The sequence below is a fragment of the Barbus barbus genome (assembly GCF_936440315.1).
Source record: "Barbus barbus genome assembly, chromosome: 11".
NCBI classification, from domain to species: Eukaryota; Metazoa; Chordata; class Actinopteri; order Cypriniformes; family Cyprinidae; genus Barbus; species Barbus barbus.
Window position 1 is genome coordinate 17,601,699 of NC_136739.1, and position 20,455 is coordinate 17,622,153.

General features: G+C 38.1%; 1 protein-coding gene across 1 annotated transcript in view; it reads left to right on the plus strand.

Moving 5' to 3' along the window:
• Window positions 1–1,948: 1,948 nt before the first annotated feature.
• LOC306877224 (collagen alpha-3(VI) chain-like) overlaps window positions 1,949–20,455 on the plus strand; it is a 59,339-nt gene continuing 40,832 nt past the window's right edge. The window contains exons 1-6 of the mRNA XM_079428857.1: window positions 1,949–2,195; window positions 7,941–8,038; window positions 10,007–10,603; window positions 12,315–12,905; window positions 17,729–18,343; window positions 19,095–19,700. Coding sequence (XP_079284983.1) covers window positions 7,957–8,038; window positions 10,007–10,603; window positions 12,315–12,905; window positions 17,729–18,343; window positions 19,095–19,700 — 2,491 coding nt within the window. The 5' untranslated portion in view covers window positions 1,949–2,195; window positions 7,941–7,956. The remainder of the gene's footprint in view (window positions 2,196–7,940; window positions 8,039–10,006; window positions 10,604–12,314; window positions 12,906–17,728; window positions 18,344–19,094; window positions 19,701–20,455) is intronic.

A 20,455-nucleotide genomic window follows, 5' to 3' on the forward strand; every position in this document is an offset into this window, starting at 1 on the left:
TAGCAAACAGGATTTTTGTTCTGTTTCTGCAAGCATTAATAATTCATTATAACAGTTGACCCCTGGTGAACAGAGGAAAGAAGAAAGCATTAAAAGGCTCTATAAGGCAACAGGTATACTACACAGTGGGAACACATGCTCCTGTGAATTGCTTTTGTCTTTGTGGAACACGTTGATTCAAATGGGGAAACTTTTGTTTTTCTCAAAATCGTTAGGCTACATCACTTCTCCATAATTTACATTTGTAGTTTCTTTAATTTGACATTGATCTATTATAACTGCACACAGTGGAGCAGAATTTGTCAACACATCTCTTATTTGTGAAGTAATTGATGCATTGAATCACAGGAATCAGTGGTTTATTCTCTAGGATTCTGACGTAATTCAGAGCACAGTGAGCACAGCTAGTTAATTCAACAATGAGATACAGCAACAGGTGTTTTCTGGGCTGAATTAAATGCATATTATAATATTACTCTTCAGATTTAACACAACAGTAAAAGTCTGATCTCTCAGGACTGACACCTCACTTTGATCCACCCATCTTATGTCAGCTCGTTCTGTGACAACTAGAAAATGATTTCATTGTGTGTAATGGCAGATAACTTATTTTACATAGTTTTCACATACAACATGTATCATGTAACATTTAAACATGTTACTTATTATCTGAATGTGTTTTATGATTGTGTTGCCATTGAAGCAGATGTAACCGATTTACATGTCTTTGTGTTTTTTTATATATAGTAATACGCAGTGTTGGGGAAAGTTACTTTTAAAAGTAATGCATTACAATATTGCGTTACTCCCTAAAAAAGTAACTAATTACGTTATTTAGCTACTTTTTATGGAAAGTAATGCGTTATACGTTACTTTTGCGTTACTTTTAAATATGAGCAGGGCTTGATTGTTTTTAATACAAGAAGTTCTAATTATAGCAAATGTAAAAGCCCTTTCACACCAAAAAGTGTAATGAATAAACCTCAGGCTGAAGGAAAAGTAAATTCACGTCTGTAAAGTAGAACACAGGAGAAGAAGGTTCAACACTCTTCAGCAATAAAAAACAATGAAGCCCAATTGTAAGTTTATCTAAAGTCATTTTTGCTTATTAGTATGGTTGAACTGGATCATCAAAGGTCAACAGCAAAGACATTGGTTAATAAAATGGGATTAGATACATTTGTGTTGTTTAACATATTTAATTATTGCAGGTTTGCGTCATATTCTGAGTTTGCATTTCACTGTTTTAATTCATTTTGATGAATACTAAATCTGTTTTTTTGCGAGTGGGATGAATTAATGCACATTCACATTTAGTTTAGAACTACAACAACATGTTCACACAGCGCACTCAGTCAATAAATGGGAAAAAAGTAACTGGCGTTTACAGTATTTTCTTGTAAATTAAAAAGTAATGCGTTACTTTACTAGTTACTTGAAAAAAGTCATATTATTACGTTACTCCCAACACTGGTAATACGTGCAAAAAAATATGATCTTTATTATGCTTGATTCATCTCTTCAGAATTAGAAACAAATGTCCCCATCCAGATCCTTGTTTGTCACAGTCATCTAAACAAGTCCAATCCAAAAAGCGTTTTTTAAAATCCTTCTACATTTATACTCCACACTTTTTTATATACTAAAGAGGCTTGCAAGAAAGTTCATATATTGTGTTTGTGATTATTCATTCAGTGGGTAGCCAAGGATACAAGTTGAGTTGGAGGAGTGTAAGGAGAAAAAAAAAATCTTTGGTTGGTTTGTTACATCACCTTCCCAATAAGGAACAGCCATACCAAATACGGCCTTGGGTCTGTTTCTCATTTATGACTCTCTCTCGCTCACTTTTTTCCCCTCTTTGTGCTTTTTCCTTCTTCTCTATGCAGAGGAAAGTAGGAGGCGTGGAAAAATTGGGTGGCTTTTCTCCAGGATTCTCTGAGTTGTGTGTTCTGTCCCAGGCTGGAGTGAGTGGCACTGCTCCTCTCGAGAGCACACAGTCAGCTCAACGGACGAGAGTCTCACAGTAGAGCTCCAGCACGCGAGCTATCAGCATCATCTCTGCCTGACCCATCCAGAACAGTTCACAGAAGGGAAATACCAGGAAGATAATGACCTAAAGAGTTGTGATTTTGCAGTTATTTGAAATTCCACAGAAAGACTACGGAATACAGCACTCTGAATTCTGTATTCCAGCGGTAAGTTGCTTTGTTATATATGAGTCATGCAAATATGTCTTTGTAAAAGGAGCATTTAAGATCATAAGTGAGACTGTACAAGATGGTGTGGGCTTTAGTGTATTTGTATGCATGCTTTCTAAAACTGTGCCAAAACCCATTTTTACTAAAGTATGCTGTGTATGCACCCTTTCTACCCTATAAAGTTTAATTTGTTTGCATGACTTTTCCAATGCACACAATGTGTAGGCAGTTTTACTTCTTAATTGTAATTTTAATGTTAAGAATTCTGTGGGTGCGCTAAATTCCAAAGCTTTTGGAGAAAGAGGGAATTTTTCTTGCAACACAGGAAGAGGCATTGCAGAAGAGGCAGAGCAAAATGCTCTGATAAGTAAAATACATGAGGAGGGGCTCTGTGCTAAGGATGTGTTAAGAGTGAAAAATTCAGCAGGAAAGTTTTTGAGGCCACTGTTACAGAATGCAATCATGTATTTGTGATATGATTACACTTACCTTAATGATTATGTCATGTTAAAGTCAAAATAAAAATTTTTTCTAGAAGGATATATTGCAAAATTATGTCTTAACTCTCTGGTTAAGTTGTTATGCTGATTTTGTTTTCATTAAGATGATATCTAACATACCTGGATGAGGTTAATTCTGATTATGAGCTTGTTTAAACAGAGGCAAGAATTAGAACATGTAAGGAAGGTCTTTTGTATGTTTATACCATTATAGACATTATTCAAATCGCACCTTCTGACCAGCACTGTAAAGACAGGGTGATGTGAAACACTTTTTCCATTGTCCTTGCCAGATGGACAAAGAATGCTGGGAGAGTTAGAGCTGAGGCATTAAACTTAAGTGAAGCAGAACCAGATGTGGACCCATGAAAACACCAGAAAACCTTAATCCATTGCAGCACTTTCCCATTGACTTGCGTATACATATAATCAAACATATGTAATTGTCAACACAAACACGCACAGAATTATAGGTTGCTGATATGCATCCTTTAGGGTAAGATAAGGTATGAAAGTGTATACCTGCCCCAGCGACGAGCTAAAGTTACAATCTTTGCACATTTTTCTTGAGAGTGTGGGCATTAGATTTCCTCTGTTGGGCCTGCTTTGAGAAAGACTGCCAGCGATAAGCAGTTATCCCAACTCAGTCCACTAGAGGACAATGTTGAAACACCTTGTAATTCTCATTTCTCGGTTAAGGTTTTTTGACTGAGCTTGGTTTTGGTACAAACATATGTTTTCCATCCCATTATTAATGCTAGGGCATTAAAAAAAATAACTAAATCAGTTTTAATAGTTTATTCTCTACATCTTTACTGAATAAGGCAACAAAATGATGCTGAAAATAATGTAATTATTTAGGTAATTAATGTAATTAAAAAGAGATTTCCATGATTTCAATGTTCTTTGAGAAATATTTTTGTGGTTTGCACTGGCAATTTTTATGTATTGCCCAGGTTATAATTAATTATATTTATTTGTGTCTTTATTTCTATGTGCAATATGTGCATATCAGTAATTCACAACAATTCTCTTCATTAACTGCAAGCCGTTCTTTTGCCGCGGGAGTTCTGCTTGTTCATTCTCGTGAGTGTTTACATTCCACCGCAAGCGCATGTGAGCTCAGCTTTACAGAAACTCACTGATCTGATTCTGATCACAGACACAGAACAGCAACACCCGGACTCATTCTCGGGGACTTTAATAAAGTCCCCTGCAGTTTGCCTACAGAGCAAACAGGTCTGTGGATGATGCAGTCAACATGGGACTGCACTTCATCCTGCAGCATCTGGACAGACCAGGGACTTATGTGAGGATCCTTTTTGTGGACTTCAGCTCCGCTTTTAACACCATCACGGAAACCCTTCAAAATAAACTAACCCAGCTCTCCGTCCCCACCTCCGTCTGCCAGTGGATCAACAGCTTCCTGACAGACAGACAGTTAGTAAAGCTTGGTAAATTCACATCCAGCACTCGTACCATCTGCACTGGAGCTCCTCAGGGCTGCGTTCTCTCCCCACTGCTCTTCTCCCTCTACACCAACGACTGCACCTCTAAAGACCCCTCTGTCAAGCTCCTGAAGTTTTCAGACGACACCACACTGATCGGCCTCATCCAGGACGGTGACGAGTCTGCTGACAGACAGGAGGTTAAGGAGCTGGCTGTCTGGTGCAGTCTTAACAACCTGGAGCTTAACACGCTCAAAACTGTGGAGATGATTGTGGACTTCAGGAGAAAACCCCCTGCTCTCCCCCCACTCACCATCATGAACAGCACTGTGACTGCAGTGGAGTCATTCAGATTACTGGGCAGCACCATCTCTCAGGACGTGAAGTGGGATATTCACATAGACTCCATTGTCAGGAAGGCCCAGCAGAGGTTGTACTTTTTTCGCCAGATGAGGAAGTTCAACCTGCCACAGGAGCTGCTGAAACAGTTCTACTCCGCCATCATTGAATCCATCTTCTGCACTTCTATAACTGTCCGGTTCAGCTCAGCTACCAAATCTGACCTCAGGAGACTACGGAGGGTAGTCCGGACTGCTGAGCGAATCATTGGTACAACCCTTCCCACTCTCCAAGAGCTGTACTTATCCAGAGTGAGCAAAAGGGCTGGTAAAATCACTCTGGACCCCTCACACCCAGCACACTCCCTCTTTGAACTGTTACCGTCTGGTCGACGCTACAGAGCTCTGTGCACCAGAATGACCAGATACAGGAACAGTTTCTTCCCTCAGGCAATCCATCTCATGAACACTCAACAATAAACGTGGAACGCACAATTATAATACACTATCCATTCACCACACTCACTAATTTTATTTTTATTTTCTCATTTCTAATTTGCACATACTTGACCTGTACATACATAGTTGTCTATATTATATATTGTGTTTTTGCTGCTTTGTAAATTGCCTTTTGGTTAATTGTTGTTATTCTTTTATTATCTGTGTCCTGTCCTGTTGCTGTCTTTCTGTTGCACTGTGGAGCTTCTGTCACTATAACAAATTCCTTGTATGTGTAAACATACTTGGCAAATAAAGCTCATTCTGATTCTGATTTTCAATTCACATGCCCAGTTTTTCATGTGGTTGTGCTTGCAGTTATTATTTCTCAGACACACCACTAGTTGGCACATATTGGGCACATTATAACTACACATTGTTACATTATATGCTATAAATTTACTTGTAACAAATTTAAATGTAATACCATTGTGTGATGAAGTCTGAAAATTAAGTATTTTTCTGCATCCAAATTAAATAAATGCCAACCGAAACAACTTCAACTCATAAAGTAATTTTGTGTAAAGATCTTTTTCTTTCTTTCTTTCTTACAATTTTTTTTTTTATTCTAGCTATTTCAGATGTGATTAATCACTTTCTTTTTTTCATATTCATTTTGAAATTGTGAATTGAAAACAGTGATGTCAACATGAAATTCAAATTTATGTTGGTATATATTCTGTTTATTACATATTATTTTTCCTGGTCACACACACACGCGTGCACGCGCGCGCACACACACACACACACACACACACATGTTTGTTTTTGTGAAAAGTGGGGACATCCCATAGGCGTAATGGTTTTTATACTGTACAAATGTATGTGCTATTGCCCAACACCAACCCTACACCTAAACTTAGCAGGAGACTGTGCATTTCTACTTTCCCCCAAAAAACTCACTCTGTATGATTTCTAAGCATTTTGAAAAGTGGGGACATGGGGCAATGTCCTCATAAGTCACCTTCTCCTTGTAATACCTATGTCATACCTGTGTCATTATACCAGTGGGGATTTCTTTAAGACTGCAAGGGAAGCTCGGCTTCCCCTATAATGTCAAAAAATTAATGGTCAAACATGTACTATTGTGTTAACATTTTATTGATTAAAAATGCGTTAGAACACGTTCATCTCGAAGACGAGTTCGTTCAGAATCAGCTACATATAGCAGGTGACTCGATTTCCTTCTCATATATTCCGGTAGCATATTTGCCTGTTGAAGCCCAGCGTCCATTGACTTCAATGGGGCTGCTTTGAACAGTTTTTTTCAGTGCTTCAAAACTAGACGCTCATTGGATAAATGCTGCGATTATGTCCCGCCCCCGGACGCTCAGCGTCTCTGGGGGTGAATGGAGGAGTGGGCGGGGCTGGACTCCGGGCTTCTGCGTGATGATTGGAGGATCTGTCGAAAGACTGCATCTCCTTTTGATTGACAGCGATTGTGTCCTATAAGAAGTCGCTGATGCTGAAGCTATTCGAGCCAGTGTTGCCAACTTAGCGACTTTTCAGACCACCCTAGCGACCTTTTTCCCCAAAAGTGACTAGCGACAAATCTAGCGACTTCTTTGACAAACCTTAGCGAGTCTCTGTGATCGCTGGTACTTGCCGCAACGGCGCGAGGTCAGCGCGCACGCACCTCTTTCTCTGTTCAGTGAGCGGCTGAGAGGAGCAGCGTGTTCAGTTCAAATAGATATTATGTTGCTTCTCTAATTTTACATGCAAATATAGCCGAAATCACAGCACAGGAATTGTCTTGTCTTATCTTGTATGTATTATTTGATTTAATCAGACGACGGCTCGATTATAAATTAGTATTTTTGTGCATACTAACTTCTTGGGAGGGAGAGCTGGTTATGTATTCTTAAAGGGCTGCGTTTCAGTCACTATTTCATATTTATCCCGTTGACTGACAACATAAACAGTAAAATATATAAAGGAAAACAGTTTTATTTAGAATTTGGCTGCATTAAAATATTTATATAGAGTTATTTTCCTGTAGTCTTCCACTCTGAAAGTTTTTACAATAGAACCTTTCAGTGTTATTCTGAGCTCAACAGGGAGGGGACATACTGTGTTGTGGTATCTGTCTGTCTGCATGTTATGGCATTTTTGTTTGTGTCCAGTACTCTGATGCTTTTTGTCTGAGTGTGGACTGTGTAGTGCTTAGTGGTTTTTACTGGCAAGTGAGGACAGTTGATGTGGGAAGAAAACCTTTTAAAATCCTGAAATCTGACAGCTGTGTGGATTTGGCTCATGGGGTGGAAACAGGTCACATAAATCTCACTGTGCTGCCAAACATTTTCCTCTCCTCCTAAAAATAAGCATAAACAGTCCTGAGGTATTTCAGAGAATGTTTATGTTATATTTTATGAGATAAGATGAGAACACAAACAACCTATTAAGGTACTATATTTAGAATATTGATACCTATAATTTGATAGCAAAACATTATCAAACTGTGCAAAGTTATGTCAGATGACTGCGGATGAACAAAAGTCATGTGAAAGTGAAGTGACATACGGCCAAGTATGGTGACCCATACTCTGAATTTGCGCTCTGCATTTATCCCATCCAAAGTGCACACACACAGTGAACACAGCAGTGAACACACACACAGAGCAGTGGGCAGCCATTTATGCTGTGGCACCCGGGGAGCAGTTGGGGGTTCGGTGCCTTGCTCAAGGGCACCTCAGTCGTGGTATTGAGAGTGGAGAGAGCGCTGTACATTCACTCCCCCCACCTACAATCCCTGCCAGCCCGAGACTCAAACCCCCAACCTTTTGATTATGAGTCCGACTCTCTAACCATTAGGCCACGACTTCCCATGTGTGTTAGTGCCATTGAAATTGAGTAAGTTCTATCTGAAATAAAGGAAGTTTTGTGAGAGTATCCATATATTGTAGTATGCTGTACATTTTCCCAAAACCTTAAAAGCAGTTTTGTTGTCTTTTTTTCCAGCTGTCTATTGTGGACAATGGGGAAGAGCCGGTTGTTACTTTATGCCCTCTGGGGTGTAATGGTTTTTGGCCTTTTTCATAAACTTGAAGCTCAGGAAGGTAAGTTTAATCCATCTTTATTTATTTTTTTAAATTTCTTTGCCCTTCTCTGAGATGTGAATGTTATGTTATGGGTAAAAACATATAAATTTTACTGTGCTATTTTCCCGTGACTGGAAGGAGAGTTTAAAATTAGGTATCTTGTTCTTTGCAAAGCTCTATTGTTTAATATTAAGTTTAGTTACATCTACTTGTGCAACAGCAAGTAACAATAGGAGCAAGTAGCAATACTTGTGCAACAACAAGTAACTATAGGAACGTTTTCATAAGACCCCCATCAGTGCTGGTCACTTGTGTTAAAACTTTGAAACCTCATATTCAAGACAGTGAAGAGAAACAGTTACAGTTTATAGAGTAAATAACTTATTTAAATACCTAGAAGCCATTCAGAGCAGTTTGCTGTGGTTTGTTCAGAACACCTAATGAACAAAAACAATTCAACGGATAACTGAATTTTTAGTTTACACCACCAATCCTGAAAGGTCTCAAGAGTTACTGTCAGCGTCGGGACCGGCCACAGCCAGTTAATATTGACTATGGGTAATTCATGAAAAATTAAACTAAAATAACCCAATTAACAATTTCCCCACTGTTAACATGACTAGTTTTGTCATGGTCACATTTTCTGCATGCGGTGACTCCTGCTGTTTTTAGTGCATTTGCGCAGATAGACATGAAATAATGGATTTTTTGAGATGTAACATAATTTCAAAACTATCAACATCCATCCCACTGTCTTTCTGTCTCTCTGCCATTATCCATTCACTTATTTATCCATACATTCCTCTACTAAATTCTTAAAAAAAAAAAAAAAAAAAAAAATTAGATTCACTTCCAAACCGATGCCTAAATTCTTTAGATGTCATATCACTGATTTATGTCTTAGAGATCATCAGCAGCTGATGATGGCTAACCACCCAGCACAGCTTATGTCTTGAGAGCTTAATGTCTGATTCTTATGTGTTTGTGTGCTGACTGTCTTCACTGTGTAACCATTTAAGTAAAAAAAGTGTTTTTCCACAATTAAGACAGTGATGAATCCATATGTTCTCATCTTTGAATTGTTGACTAAACAAAGGGCATATTTCACTGAATTTAAACATTAAAGACACCTTAAACTGAAGGTAAAAGTTTTGTGCCTTTTTGTGTCTATGTAGGTGTGCCTTCAGCCATCAGTAGTATTTTGTAGTGTGCTCCAAAATTATGACAAACTCCACTTTTAGCAGATCATTGAATGCATTTTACATTTACAGTCTCTCTCTTCTGGAAAATAAAGCTAAAATTATTGATGACTCATCCTATACTACAGACATGTTTGCATCAGATGCTGTCTAGAACATCATTGTCCCTCCCCTAATATCACCTGCAGTCAATTATCAAGGAGTAAATCATGGCTCATGTTTGTAACATAAAGCTGATTGACTATTTCAAAATGGGACAAACCTTTCAATATATCTTTAACAATCAAATAAGTGAAAAATGCTAGTACAGCTGAAAGAAGTGACAATAAAAAATATTTATGAAAGTCCAAAGATGAGACAGAAGGGTCATGACTGGTGCTGTTATCACTGAATACTGTAACATGAGTCTGCATGGTCTGACTGAACACAAGAAGATGAATAGATTCAATTGCCTAGGCAGCTTCTAGAGGGGCCCAAACACATAAACAATACAGAATCTTTGTGTACACACAATTACTCTAAATACACTGTAAATTAAAACCCCACAACTTAATTCTACGCTATTTAGAGTATGAAAATTAAAAAGTTGCAGAGCATCTTCCTTGGTTCAGCAGACATGCAGTATAATGTGTTTGTGTTGTGTTTTTATGATGGATTGTAATTATCCATGATTATGTTTTATGCTTGCACCCCTCCCCATTCACCCTCCCTCTTTCCTTTTTTTAACCCACACGTTTTGCATTATATTTTGTTTGTCTCTCTGTCCTCTCTCCACTTCCCTTCAAAGCCCCTGCGCCAGCCGACCTTGTACTCTTAATTGACGGATCAGAGAGCATTGGAGCTGCCAACTTCCCCCTCATCAGTGATTTGGCTGTCCAAGTGATTGAAGGGCTTGCCGTGGGCAGGGACGCAATCCGTGTAGCCCTCGTGCTTTATGGTGCCGACCCTGAGATTCAGTTCTATCTCAATAGCTATGACAACAAAGAGAATGTCCTCAGTGTTATCCGGGGGCTTAAGTACCCTGGCAGTAATGAGGCAAATCTGGGGGCCGCTTTGGAGGAGGTGGCAGACAGTCTGTTGGGTCAAGATGCAGGAGGCAGGGCTGAGGAAGGGGTACCCCAGGTGCTGGTGGTGATCAGTGCTGGGGAGTCCACTGATGATGTCAGTCAGGGCGAGAAGGCCCTAAAGCAGGCCAGTGTGTACACCTTTGGCATTGCTGTGGGTGATTCTGCTACTGCCCAACTGGAAGCTATTGCTACAGACAAAAGCTTTGTTGTGTCTGCTCCTGATGTCAGAACAATGGCAAGCGTGGGTGACCAGATACTGCCATACATTAATGGGGTCGCCCAGCGCACCATAGTGATTCAAACAGATTTCCCAGAAGGTATGTAATTAATGTACGAGGGGGATTCCATAGTGAAACTGAAGAGCGGGAAATAATAACAGTACATTATCAGAGATGTGGACATTTAAACAAAAAAATTGGTTTAAAAAAGGTTTTAGTGCTTTTTTTTTTTTTTTTAATATTTTCAGTATTTCCTTGTCTGGTCTTTGTTTCAATCCTGGTCTTGGGGACCCACTGCGCTGCACATTTTGTGTCGCCCTTATTTAACACACCTGATTCAGTTCATCATCTCATCAGGTTAGAGCTCCATAAACTGCACAGAGTGTGTCAGATAAGAGACATACAAAATGTGCAGAATGGTGGGTCCCACCCTGATCTTGTAAAATCTGTGATAAGTACTGCCGCTCAATAGTAGCCTATAAACAGAGTACGTGCGATCGCGAATCTCGAAAGTAAAAGTGAAATTAAGTCCCCCTTTACACTAGTGCATTTTCGTTTTAAAACAGTGTTTTAGAATGAAAACGATCTCTGTTTACACTGGCGTTTCCGCTGTGTTTTAGAAACAATCTCCGTTTACACTACACAACCTAAAACGCATGTCACATGACTATTCATGCAGGTACAACCATAGATATGTATTAGTGCTGTCAAAAGATTAATCGCAATTAATCGCATCCAAAATAAAAGTTTTTGTTTACATAATATATGTGTGTGTACTGTGTATATTTATTATGTTTATATAAATACAAACACATGCATGTATATATTTAAGAAAAATATGATATGTTTATATATTAAATATATTTATATATAATATAAAATATAAGAATATAAATATATAAATGTATATACATGTAAATATTTTCAAAATATATACTGTATGTGTGTGTATTTATATATACATAATAAATATACACAATACACATACATATATTATGTAAACAAAAACTTTTATTTTAGATGCGATTAATTGTTTGACAGCACGAATATGTATAGGTAGATTCCCTATTATTTAGATGGCAGACACATCTGCGTGCTTGGAGCAGTCGAATGAGAAATCTACCCATACAAATCTATGGGTATAACAATGTGCATGATGTTATTGTTTACACGGTCGTCAAGGATATGCAGAGCCAATGTGGGCAGCCACGCCATCATTTTCAAAAGTCTCCGTTTCGGTCCATTTACACTGAAACCTGATTGAGTTCATCATCTCATCAGGTTAGAGCTCCATAAACTGCACAGAGTGTGTCAGATAAGAGACATACAAAATGTGCAGCGTGGTGGGTCCCAAGGACCAGGATTAAAAACATATGCTGTTTACCAATGAACCATACAAAAAGTTTTGTAGATCACTGTTCTCATCATTGATTGTTCTCTCTAAAACACAATATTTATACTAAATCAAGTGTAGCACAGCTTTCAAGTGGAGAGAGATAACTCAAGTTTTGTAAGTTTTTGTACGTTTATTCAGGATATTATAAAATTTTGGTCACAGCAAATGTCCATTTTGAAATGAATGATCACTTAATGCTAATTAATTTTTACTGCATATATGATTAATCTATGCCATCTTTATGTCAAGTAAAAGATTGGTGATAGCTAATACATTGTATTTGTAAAACAACCTTCAAGCCAAACCTTAATTATTCAATTTAAATAAACGATGAGAACTAATTTAGGTTACCTGATTTTGGTTAGAATTTGCAGAAGGACTAAGCAGAATTCTTCTTTTTTCCCCCCCTTTTAGCTTTGGCTGTTGAGAAGAGAGATATAATTTTCCTCATTGACAGTAGCATGGGTACCATCGTAATCAATGCAGTGCGAGAATTCATCAAAAGGTTTATTGACACCATGCCAATTGGTCCTGATCAGGTGCAGGTCGGAGTGGCCATGTTTTCCACCACCCCAAGGATGGAGATCAACCTCAACTCATTCAGTTCAAAGGAATCACTAATCTCTGCCCTCGCAAGAATAAAACCCAAATCGTCGGTTGAAGTCAACATTGGTGCTGCCTTGGATTTTGTGAGGACCAGCATGCTCACAGCTGAGAGTGGGAGCCGCAGACAAGACCAAGTGCCACAGCTTGTGTTGCTCATAACCAGTAAAAAATCCAAAGACAGTGTCCAACAACCAGCTGATGCCCTTCGTCAAATGGGTGTTCTGACTTTGGCTGCAGGCTCCAAGGCTGCTGATGAGGCTGAGCTCAGGCAAATAGCTTTAGGTGACATGGTTTTCATGCGGAAGGACTTCAGGATATTGCTACGCGAGCCCAAAGAAATTACCTCCCTTCTCTCTACATTGTCTGGTACTGTTGTAACAGAGAGTCCAACTGAAACAGGTAATCTTTAGAATTCTACAAACATACTCATTTTGTTTATAAAAAAAAGCACATCGCATTGTTCGTAAGTATTAGTTATATAGATAAATATATAAATTAATAAGATAAATATAAGAGAGCACAGGGTACATCCTAACACTTTTTGACATTCTCAGTTTGTATAAGGTTCAGAGCATAATTTTTATTCACATTAATTTCACACTTTTCTTGCACAAATATGTCACTTTGTTTCATAATGCCCCATAGGTGGGGTACATTGTAACATCTGAGGGACACATTGTAACATGACCACATAACAGATTAAAATGTTATATGATCTAATCAAAAAAAATAATTACAAGACAAACTAAAATATTTTGTTAATAAAATTAAATTCTTAACTTTTTGAAATAATGGCGTTTTTTTTAAGAATTAAAAATATTCAAATTTTGGAGTTTGACAATGAATACAATGCAACTATGCCTGCGACTGCGTTTTGTGCCCTGATCATAAAACGCAGTGTTACAATGTTCCCCATCTGCGCAACTGGAATTTAGAACCAGTTGGTGTCATCTGCTAGTATACGAAACATTAAAAAACTATCTAAATTGATTAATAAAAGATTGGAGATTATAAAAATAGCAGAATTGTCTAATTTTAAATTAATACTAAAACTGGGGTGAAAAATTTACTTCAGCCAGAAATGTGCTTTTGCTATGGTAAAATAAATATTCAGTGACATCTTCAAAAGATTTTTGAATTTTGGCGCACTTTTACTCTATATAGTGTTGATATGGCAACTTGTAAATACCTTAAATTTGGTTATGCTAGCATGTGTGAAAATATTTAAACTGTGTGTTACAACTAACCCTGCGTTAGTTTGTGCCCCGCACTCCCCTAGATGCATAGTAATGATAGTAGATGCATGTAAAGTATTTAAAGGTGCCATAGAATGGAAAACTGTATTTACCTTGGCATAGTTGAATAATAACAGTTCTGTACATGGAAATGACATACCGTGAGTCTCAAACACCATTGTTTCCTCCTTCGTATGTAAATCTTGTGAATGCAAAAGACCACTGAAAAATAGGCGAATCAGAACATAATACTGACTGTGATGTTACAGTCGGGATCACTAATATGTACGCCCTCAACATTTGCATATACCCGCCCATGTTGTAGGCCAGCCGCCAGCCCAACCTGCACAGCCGAATCATCATAAGTTCTGCAGGTATTGTGAAGAAACAAGCGAGGACAACAGCGAAAATGGCAGATCATAGAAATAAATGTTATATTACAGGCTGTGCAGAGGATGTGAAGTCCAGGGATGGGTTGGTGTCTGTATTCAGAAAGGTACGGAAAGCAAATAATGTGTTCTAATAAATGGTTAGCTTCTTGCTAGCGGTAGCCTGTTACATTACAGAACATAAAATTTAATTTGCCACATAAACAGAGTAAGGAGAGATGACTGAGGATGATGGCGAATGATTTACAGATCCTGTGCAACACTGACAAGCATCTGATCTTGTAAAATGTGTGGTAAGTACTGCCGCTCCATAATATAAACAGAGTATGTGCGATCGTGAATCTCGAAAGTGAAAGTGAAATTAAGGCCCCATTTACACTAGTGCGTTTTCGCTTTAAAACGGTGTTTTAGAATGAAAACGATCTCTGTTTACAATGGCATTTCCACTGTGTTTCAGAACGCTCCATTTACACTAAACAACCTAAAACGCATGTCACATGACTATTCATGCAGGTACAACCATAGATATGTATTAGGGTTGTCAAAAGATTAATCACGATTAATCGCATCCAAAATAAAAGTTTTTGTTTACATAATATTTATTTATATATACATCCTTCTCTCCACTTTCTGAGGCAGAGGTCTCTAAACTCATCCTTTCCAGTCATCCTACTACCTGTCCGCTTGATCCTATTCCATCTCATCTCCTTCAAGCCATTTCTCCTGCAGTTGTACCTGCACTCACTCACATCGTTAATACATCCCTTCAGACTGGAATTTTTCCCTCAGCATTTAAACAGGCTCGTATAACTCCACTTCTTAAAAAACCCACTCTTAGCCCAACTCTTTTAGGGAACTATAGACCAGTTTCCCTTCTTCCTTTCATTGCAAAAACACTTGAACGAGTTGTGTTCAACCAAGTCTCTGTCTTTCTCACACAGAACAACCTCCTGGACAGTAACCAATCTGGCTTCAGAAGTGGACATTCGACCGAAACTGCCTTGCTTTCTGTTGTTGAAGCCCTAAGACTTGCAAAAGCGGCTTCCAAATCTTCATTACTTATCTTGCTGGATCTGTCTGCTGCTTTTGATACGGTCAACCATCAGATCCTCTTGTCAACCCTATTGAGAAAGGGCATCTCAGGAACCGCAATCCAGTGGTTTGAGTCTTACCTCTCTGATAGGTCCTTCAAAGTATCTTGGAGAGGTGAGGTATGCAAGTCACAACATCTAGCTACTGGGGTGCCTCAGGGCTCAGTTCTTGGACCAATTCTCTTTTCTGTCTACATGGCATCACTAGGTTCTGTCATTCAGAAACATGGCTTTTCATATCACTGCTATGCTGATGACACTCAACTCTACCTCTCATTCCATCCTGATGATCCGACGATAGCTGCTCGCATCTCAGTGTGTCTAACAGACATTTCTTGCTGGATGATGGACCATCACCTTCAACTCAACCTAGCTAAGACAGAACTGCTTGTAGTTTCAGCTAACCCATCGCTTCATCACAATCTCACCTTCCAGTTAAGCTCATCTACCATAACTCCTTCAAAAACAGCCAGAAACCTTGGCGTTGTGATTGATGATAAGCTAAATTTCTCAGACCACATTGCTAAAACTGCCCGGTCCTGCAGATTTGCATTATACAATATTAAGAAGATCAGGCCTTTTCTCTCGGAACATGCAACACAACTCCTTGTTCAGGCTCTTGTTCTGTCCAGACTTGACTATTACAATGCTCTCTTGGCAGGTCTTCCAGACAATTCTATTAAACCTCTACAATTAATCCAAAATGCCGCTGCAAGATTAATCTTTAATGAGCCGAAAAGAAAGCACGTCACGCCTCTGTTCATCAATTTGCACTGGCTACCAATAGCTGCTCGCATTAAATTCAAGGCATTAATGTTTGCCTACAGAACCACCACTGGCTCTGCACCCCTTTACCTAAATTCATTAATTCAGACTTATATGCCCTCTAGAAGCTTGCGTTCTTCAAGTGAACGACGCATTATTGTACCATCCCAAAGACACACAAAAACACTTTCACTGACTTTTTCATTAACTGTTCCCATCTGGTGGAATGACCTGCCCAATTCAATCCGAGTAGCCGAATCCTTACCTATCTTCAAGAAACGGCTAAAAACTCATCTGTTCCATCTTTACTTGACCCTCTAACTCTAGCACTCTCTATTCTAATTTTATTTTATCTATGTCTTTTTATAAAAAAAAAAAAAAGAAAATTAATAATAATAATATTTATCTGTACTGCGTTAGGCTGTAACTGAGACTTGTAATAGCACTTGCACGTTGTTGCTCTTTTGTTGGTTTTGATTGCTTCTTATGTCCTCATTTGTAAGTCGTTTGGATAAAAGCGTCTGCTAAATGACTAAATAAATAAATAAATAATATATATGTGTGTACTGTGTATATTTATTATGTTTATATAAATACAGACACATGCATGTATATATTTAAGAAAAATATGTTATGTTTATATGTTAAATATATTTATATATAATATAAAATATAAGAATATAAATATATAAATGTATATACATGTAAATATTTTCAAAATATATACTGTATGTGTGTGTATTTATATATACATAATAAATATACACAATACACATACATATATTATGTAAACAAAAACTTTTATTTTGGATGCGATTAATTGTGATTAATTGTTTGACAGCACGAATATGTATAGGTAGATTCCCTATTATTTAGATGGCAGACGCATCTGCGTGCTTGGAGCAGTCGAATGAGAAATCTACCCATACAAATCTATGGGTATAACAATGTGCATGGTCATATTGTTTACACTGTCATCAAGGATATGCAGAGCGAATGTGGGAAGCCACACCATCATTTTTAAAAGTCTCCGTTTCGGTCCGTTTACACTGAACCGCAACCCCGGAGTTTTCAAACTAAAACGGGGTCTGCAGCTTTTTCAAATGTCTCCATTTTCTACCTCGAAAACGCCGGAGTAGTGTAAACGATAGCCGTAATCGTAGCAAAAGCTATGCGTTTTAAAACGAAAACGCACTAGTGTAAACAGGGCCTAAAAAGCGATCGTGCATTCCAAAGCAGTTTCAATGCCCCGCATAGTAATAGCGGCTCCCTGTAATAGGCTTTTTTTTTTACAGCATAATTACCCAACGATAAAACTGCGTGAGAACGTATTGAAATACATATTTTGCCTGTGTTTCCTTCCTGCTGTGTGAGCTACTGAAATGAGCCGCACTGTGAAACAGCCAATCAGAGCAGAGCTCAACATTATTATTCACAACCCTTCCACATAAGGAAATAACAGACCATTTCATTCTAGGGACAAATCCTAGGGTTTTAAATGGACATGCAAAACAGTTTCCGGAGATTTTTTGCCCTTACCTAAGTCACATACATTTTATGTAGATATCAGAGAACAATTTATGCATTCTATGGCATCTTTAAATAAAATACTTTACAAAAACATGTATCTTTTCTTTTGCATTTTTGCTCATTGATACTGTCTATAGCACAAATTGAGGTTGTTGAACTTCATTTAAAGGGTACATAGATATCTAAAATTGTGGTTATATAAAATCTTCTAGGCACAATTGTGGATGTTACTACAGTCCACACCCAAAGAGTTGTCCGAGACATTGTCTTCTTGGTGGATGGATCTAATTATGTTGGAAATAACCTGCAACCTGTGCTGGACTTCATTACCGAAGTGGTGAAGAGACTAGACGTTCGACCTGAGCGAGTGCGCATTGGATTAATGCAATTTGCTGAAAGGCAGCGTACAGAGTTTTATCTGAACACTTACAACACCAAACAGGATGTGCTCTCTGCCATCGCTCGGCTGAGATTGATGGGAGGAAGTGCATTGAACACTGGTGCAGCCTTACAGTATGCCCTAGCCAACCACTTCCAGCCTGCTGCTGGGTCACGTAGGAAAGAGGGGATCCAGCAGGTACTGGTTTTGATAACAGGAGGACCATCTCAAGATGAGGTCAAGAGGATTGCAGACAGTGTAGCTTTAGCGGGTGTTTTAACATTTGCTGTTGGAGCTGGCCAAGTGGAAGATCGTTTCCTGAGAACTGTTGCTTTTGTTGAAAATTTGGCATACTACAGAAGAAATTTTGCTGACTTGTCAAGTGTTGTTGATGAAATTATGACACCACTGATCACTGTTGTTGGAGAGACTGATACTTCAGTAACAGGTGAGCTTAAGCACCTTTTCATTAAAAATAAATAAATAAATAAAAAATAATAAAAACAATAATCATCATAAAATGCATGACCATAATTTTTTTTATTTTTTTTTTAAACTTAACAACATGTAAATAAATTAACTGCTGTTTACAGAAGTGATTAATGGGATCAGAGAGGAAGCTTCTACTTATATCAGTGGCCTAGAAAAAAAAAAAAGATTATACTTGACCTAGTGGTCACCCTAAATGAGGAAGAAAGACAACAGTTAGTGATATATTCATTTTGTATATAAATTCCACATTTAAAATGGGGTGTGACAAAAATGGAACCTCCAAACTCTCTTTCTAATGAACTGTTATCTGAGAAATTTGTTGAATAAAATTTTATTCAGTTAATATATAAAGATGTATCTAATGGTGCATTACACATACTGCATAACTGAAATGACACAGCACCTCAATTATCAGAATCGTTTTTCCAAATAGGTTAATGAAAGGTAACAAACATGCCAGTGAATAAGTACTTTCTACCAGTGGGCACCAGTAACTAAAAAACTATTGTTTTGAGGTGATGAGTATCACTATAAAGTCCAAGTACATGTAAAATTAGTCAACATAAAATACTTTTTGCACCACTTTATTTTATTTAATCTTCTTTTGTATTCAGAAATGTACAATCTAACTTTTATGTTGTACTGTAGATATTTAAGCATTTTATTGTGTTTATTTCATATTCTCTCTTTTTTAAACTCTTTCACAGAATTTGAAATACCAAGTCCCTCTAGAGGAGAAAGGGATGTTGCATTCTTGATTGATGGCTCTGATGATGTGAGAAGTGACTTCCCCTATATCCGTGACTTCATTTCCAAAGTAATTGAACCTCTGGATATAGGCTTTGATAAAGTACGAGTTTCTGTGGTCCAGCATAGTGAGAGACCAAGTCCTAACTTCTACCTGAACACTTACCAAACCAAAGATGAGGTGCTAAGAGCTGTAAGTGGACTCACTCTGGCAGGTGGCAGAAGTTTAAATACTGGAGTTGCCTTGACTTTCATGAAAAACACCATCTTATCACCAGCCAATGGTGGTCGAGCCGGTGAAAATGTTCCCCAATTTTTGATAGTTTTGACTGGGGGGAGATCAAGAGACAGTGTCAGAGAACCTGCTGTTGCTCTAAAGACTGAGGGTGTTGTTCCTTTTGGTGTTGGAGTAAAAAATGCAGACCCTAAACAAATTGAGGCCATCTCTCACAATCCATCATTTGCTTTCAATGTGAAGGAATTCAGCCAGCTCAACACTGTTCAGGAAAGGCTCAAGAACTATGTGAACCTTCCAGATCAAGAACTGAAGGTCTTTCTAGAGGAAGGTAAGACAATTTTTGCTTTTTGTGATTCTGTGGTCTTCTGTATGCTTGCAAAAGCAGCAGTGTGTGCTAGTGGTTTATTTTTGGGTACCCTGCTATTCTGTGTTTCAAAATAATTATCATTGGTGTACTATGTCTTACTTTATGCCAAAGACATATACAAATATATTGTGTTCCTCTTGGATGGTTCTGACAGCATTAAAAGTGGATTTGGTGCAGTGTGTGATTTTGTTCAAAGAGTTGTTGAGAAACTTAATGTGGAGGAGAGCAAATACAGAATATCTGTGGTTCAGTACAGTGACTATCCATTGGTTGACTTCTATCTTAAAACTTACTCAACAAAGGTGGAGGTTCTAAATGCAATAAAGACATAAAGGTGGACAAGGTGTACACTGGTGCATGCCTCCAGTTTGTGAGGCACCAGGTTTTCATTTCTTTATCTGGGAGTAGATGACTTTATGGAATTCCTAAAATACTAATATTGTTGAGTAGCAGACCATCTAGTGATTAAATAATAGGGCCTGCCATGGCCCTGAGAGATCTTGAAATTGTGACAGTGAACATTGGTGTGAAAAATGCAGATTCAAATGAGCTGAAAACGAGCATTTCAGTCACAATTCACACATTATATTGATTGATTTAAAGGCCTTCCTTTAATAGCGCCACAAATAGTTTTAACACTACAGTATATCCCAAAATAATCAGGAGAAATTCCAAAAGCAAAAGTTATGGGTAAAAGCATCTGCTAAATGCCTTAA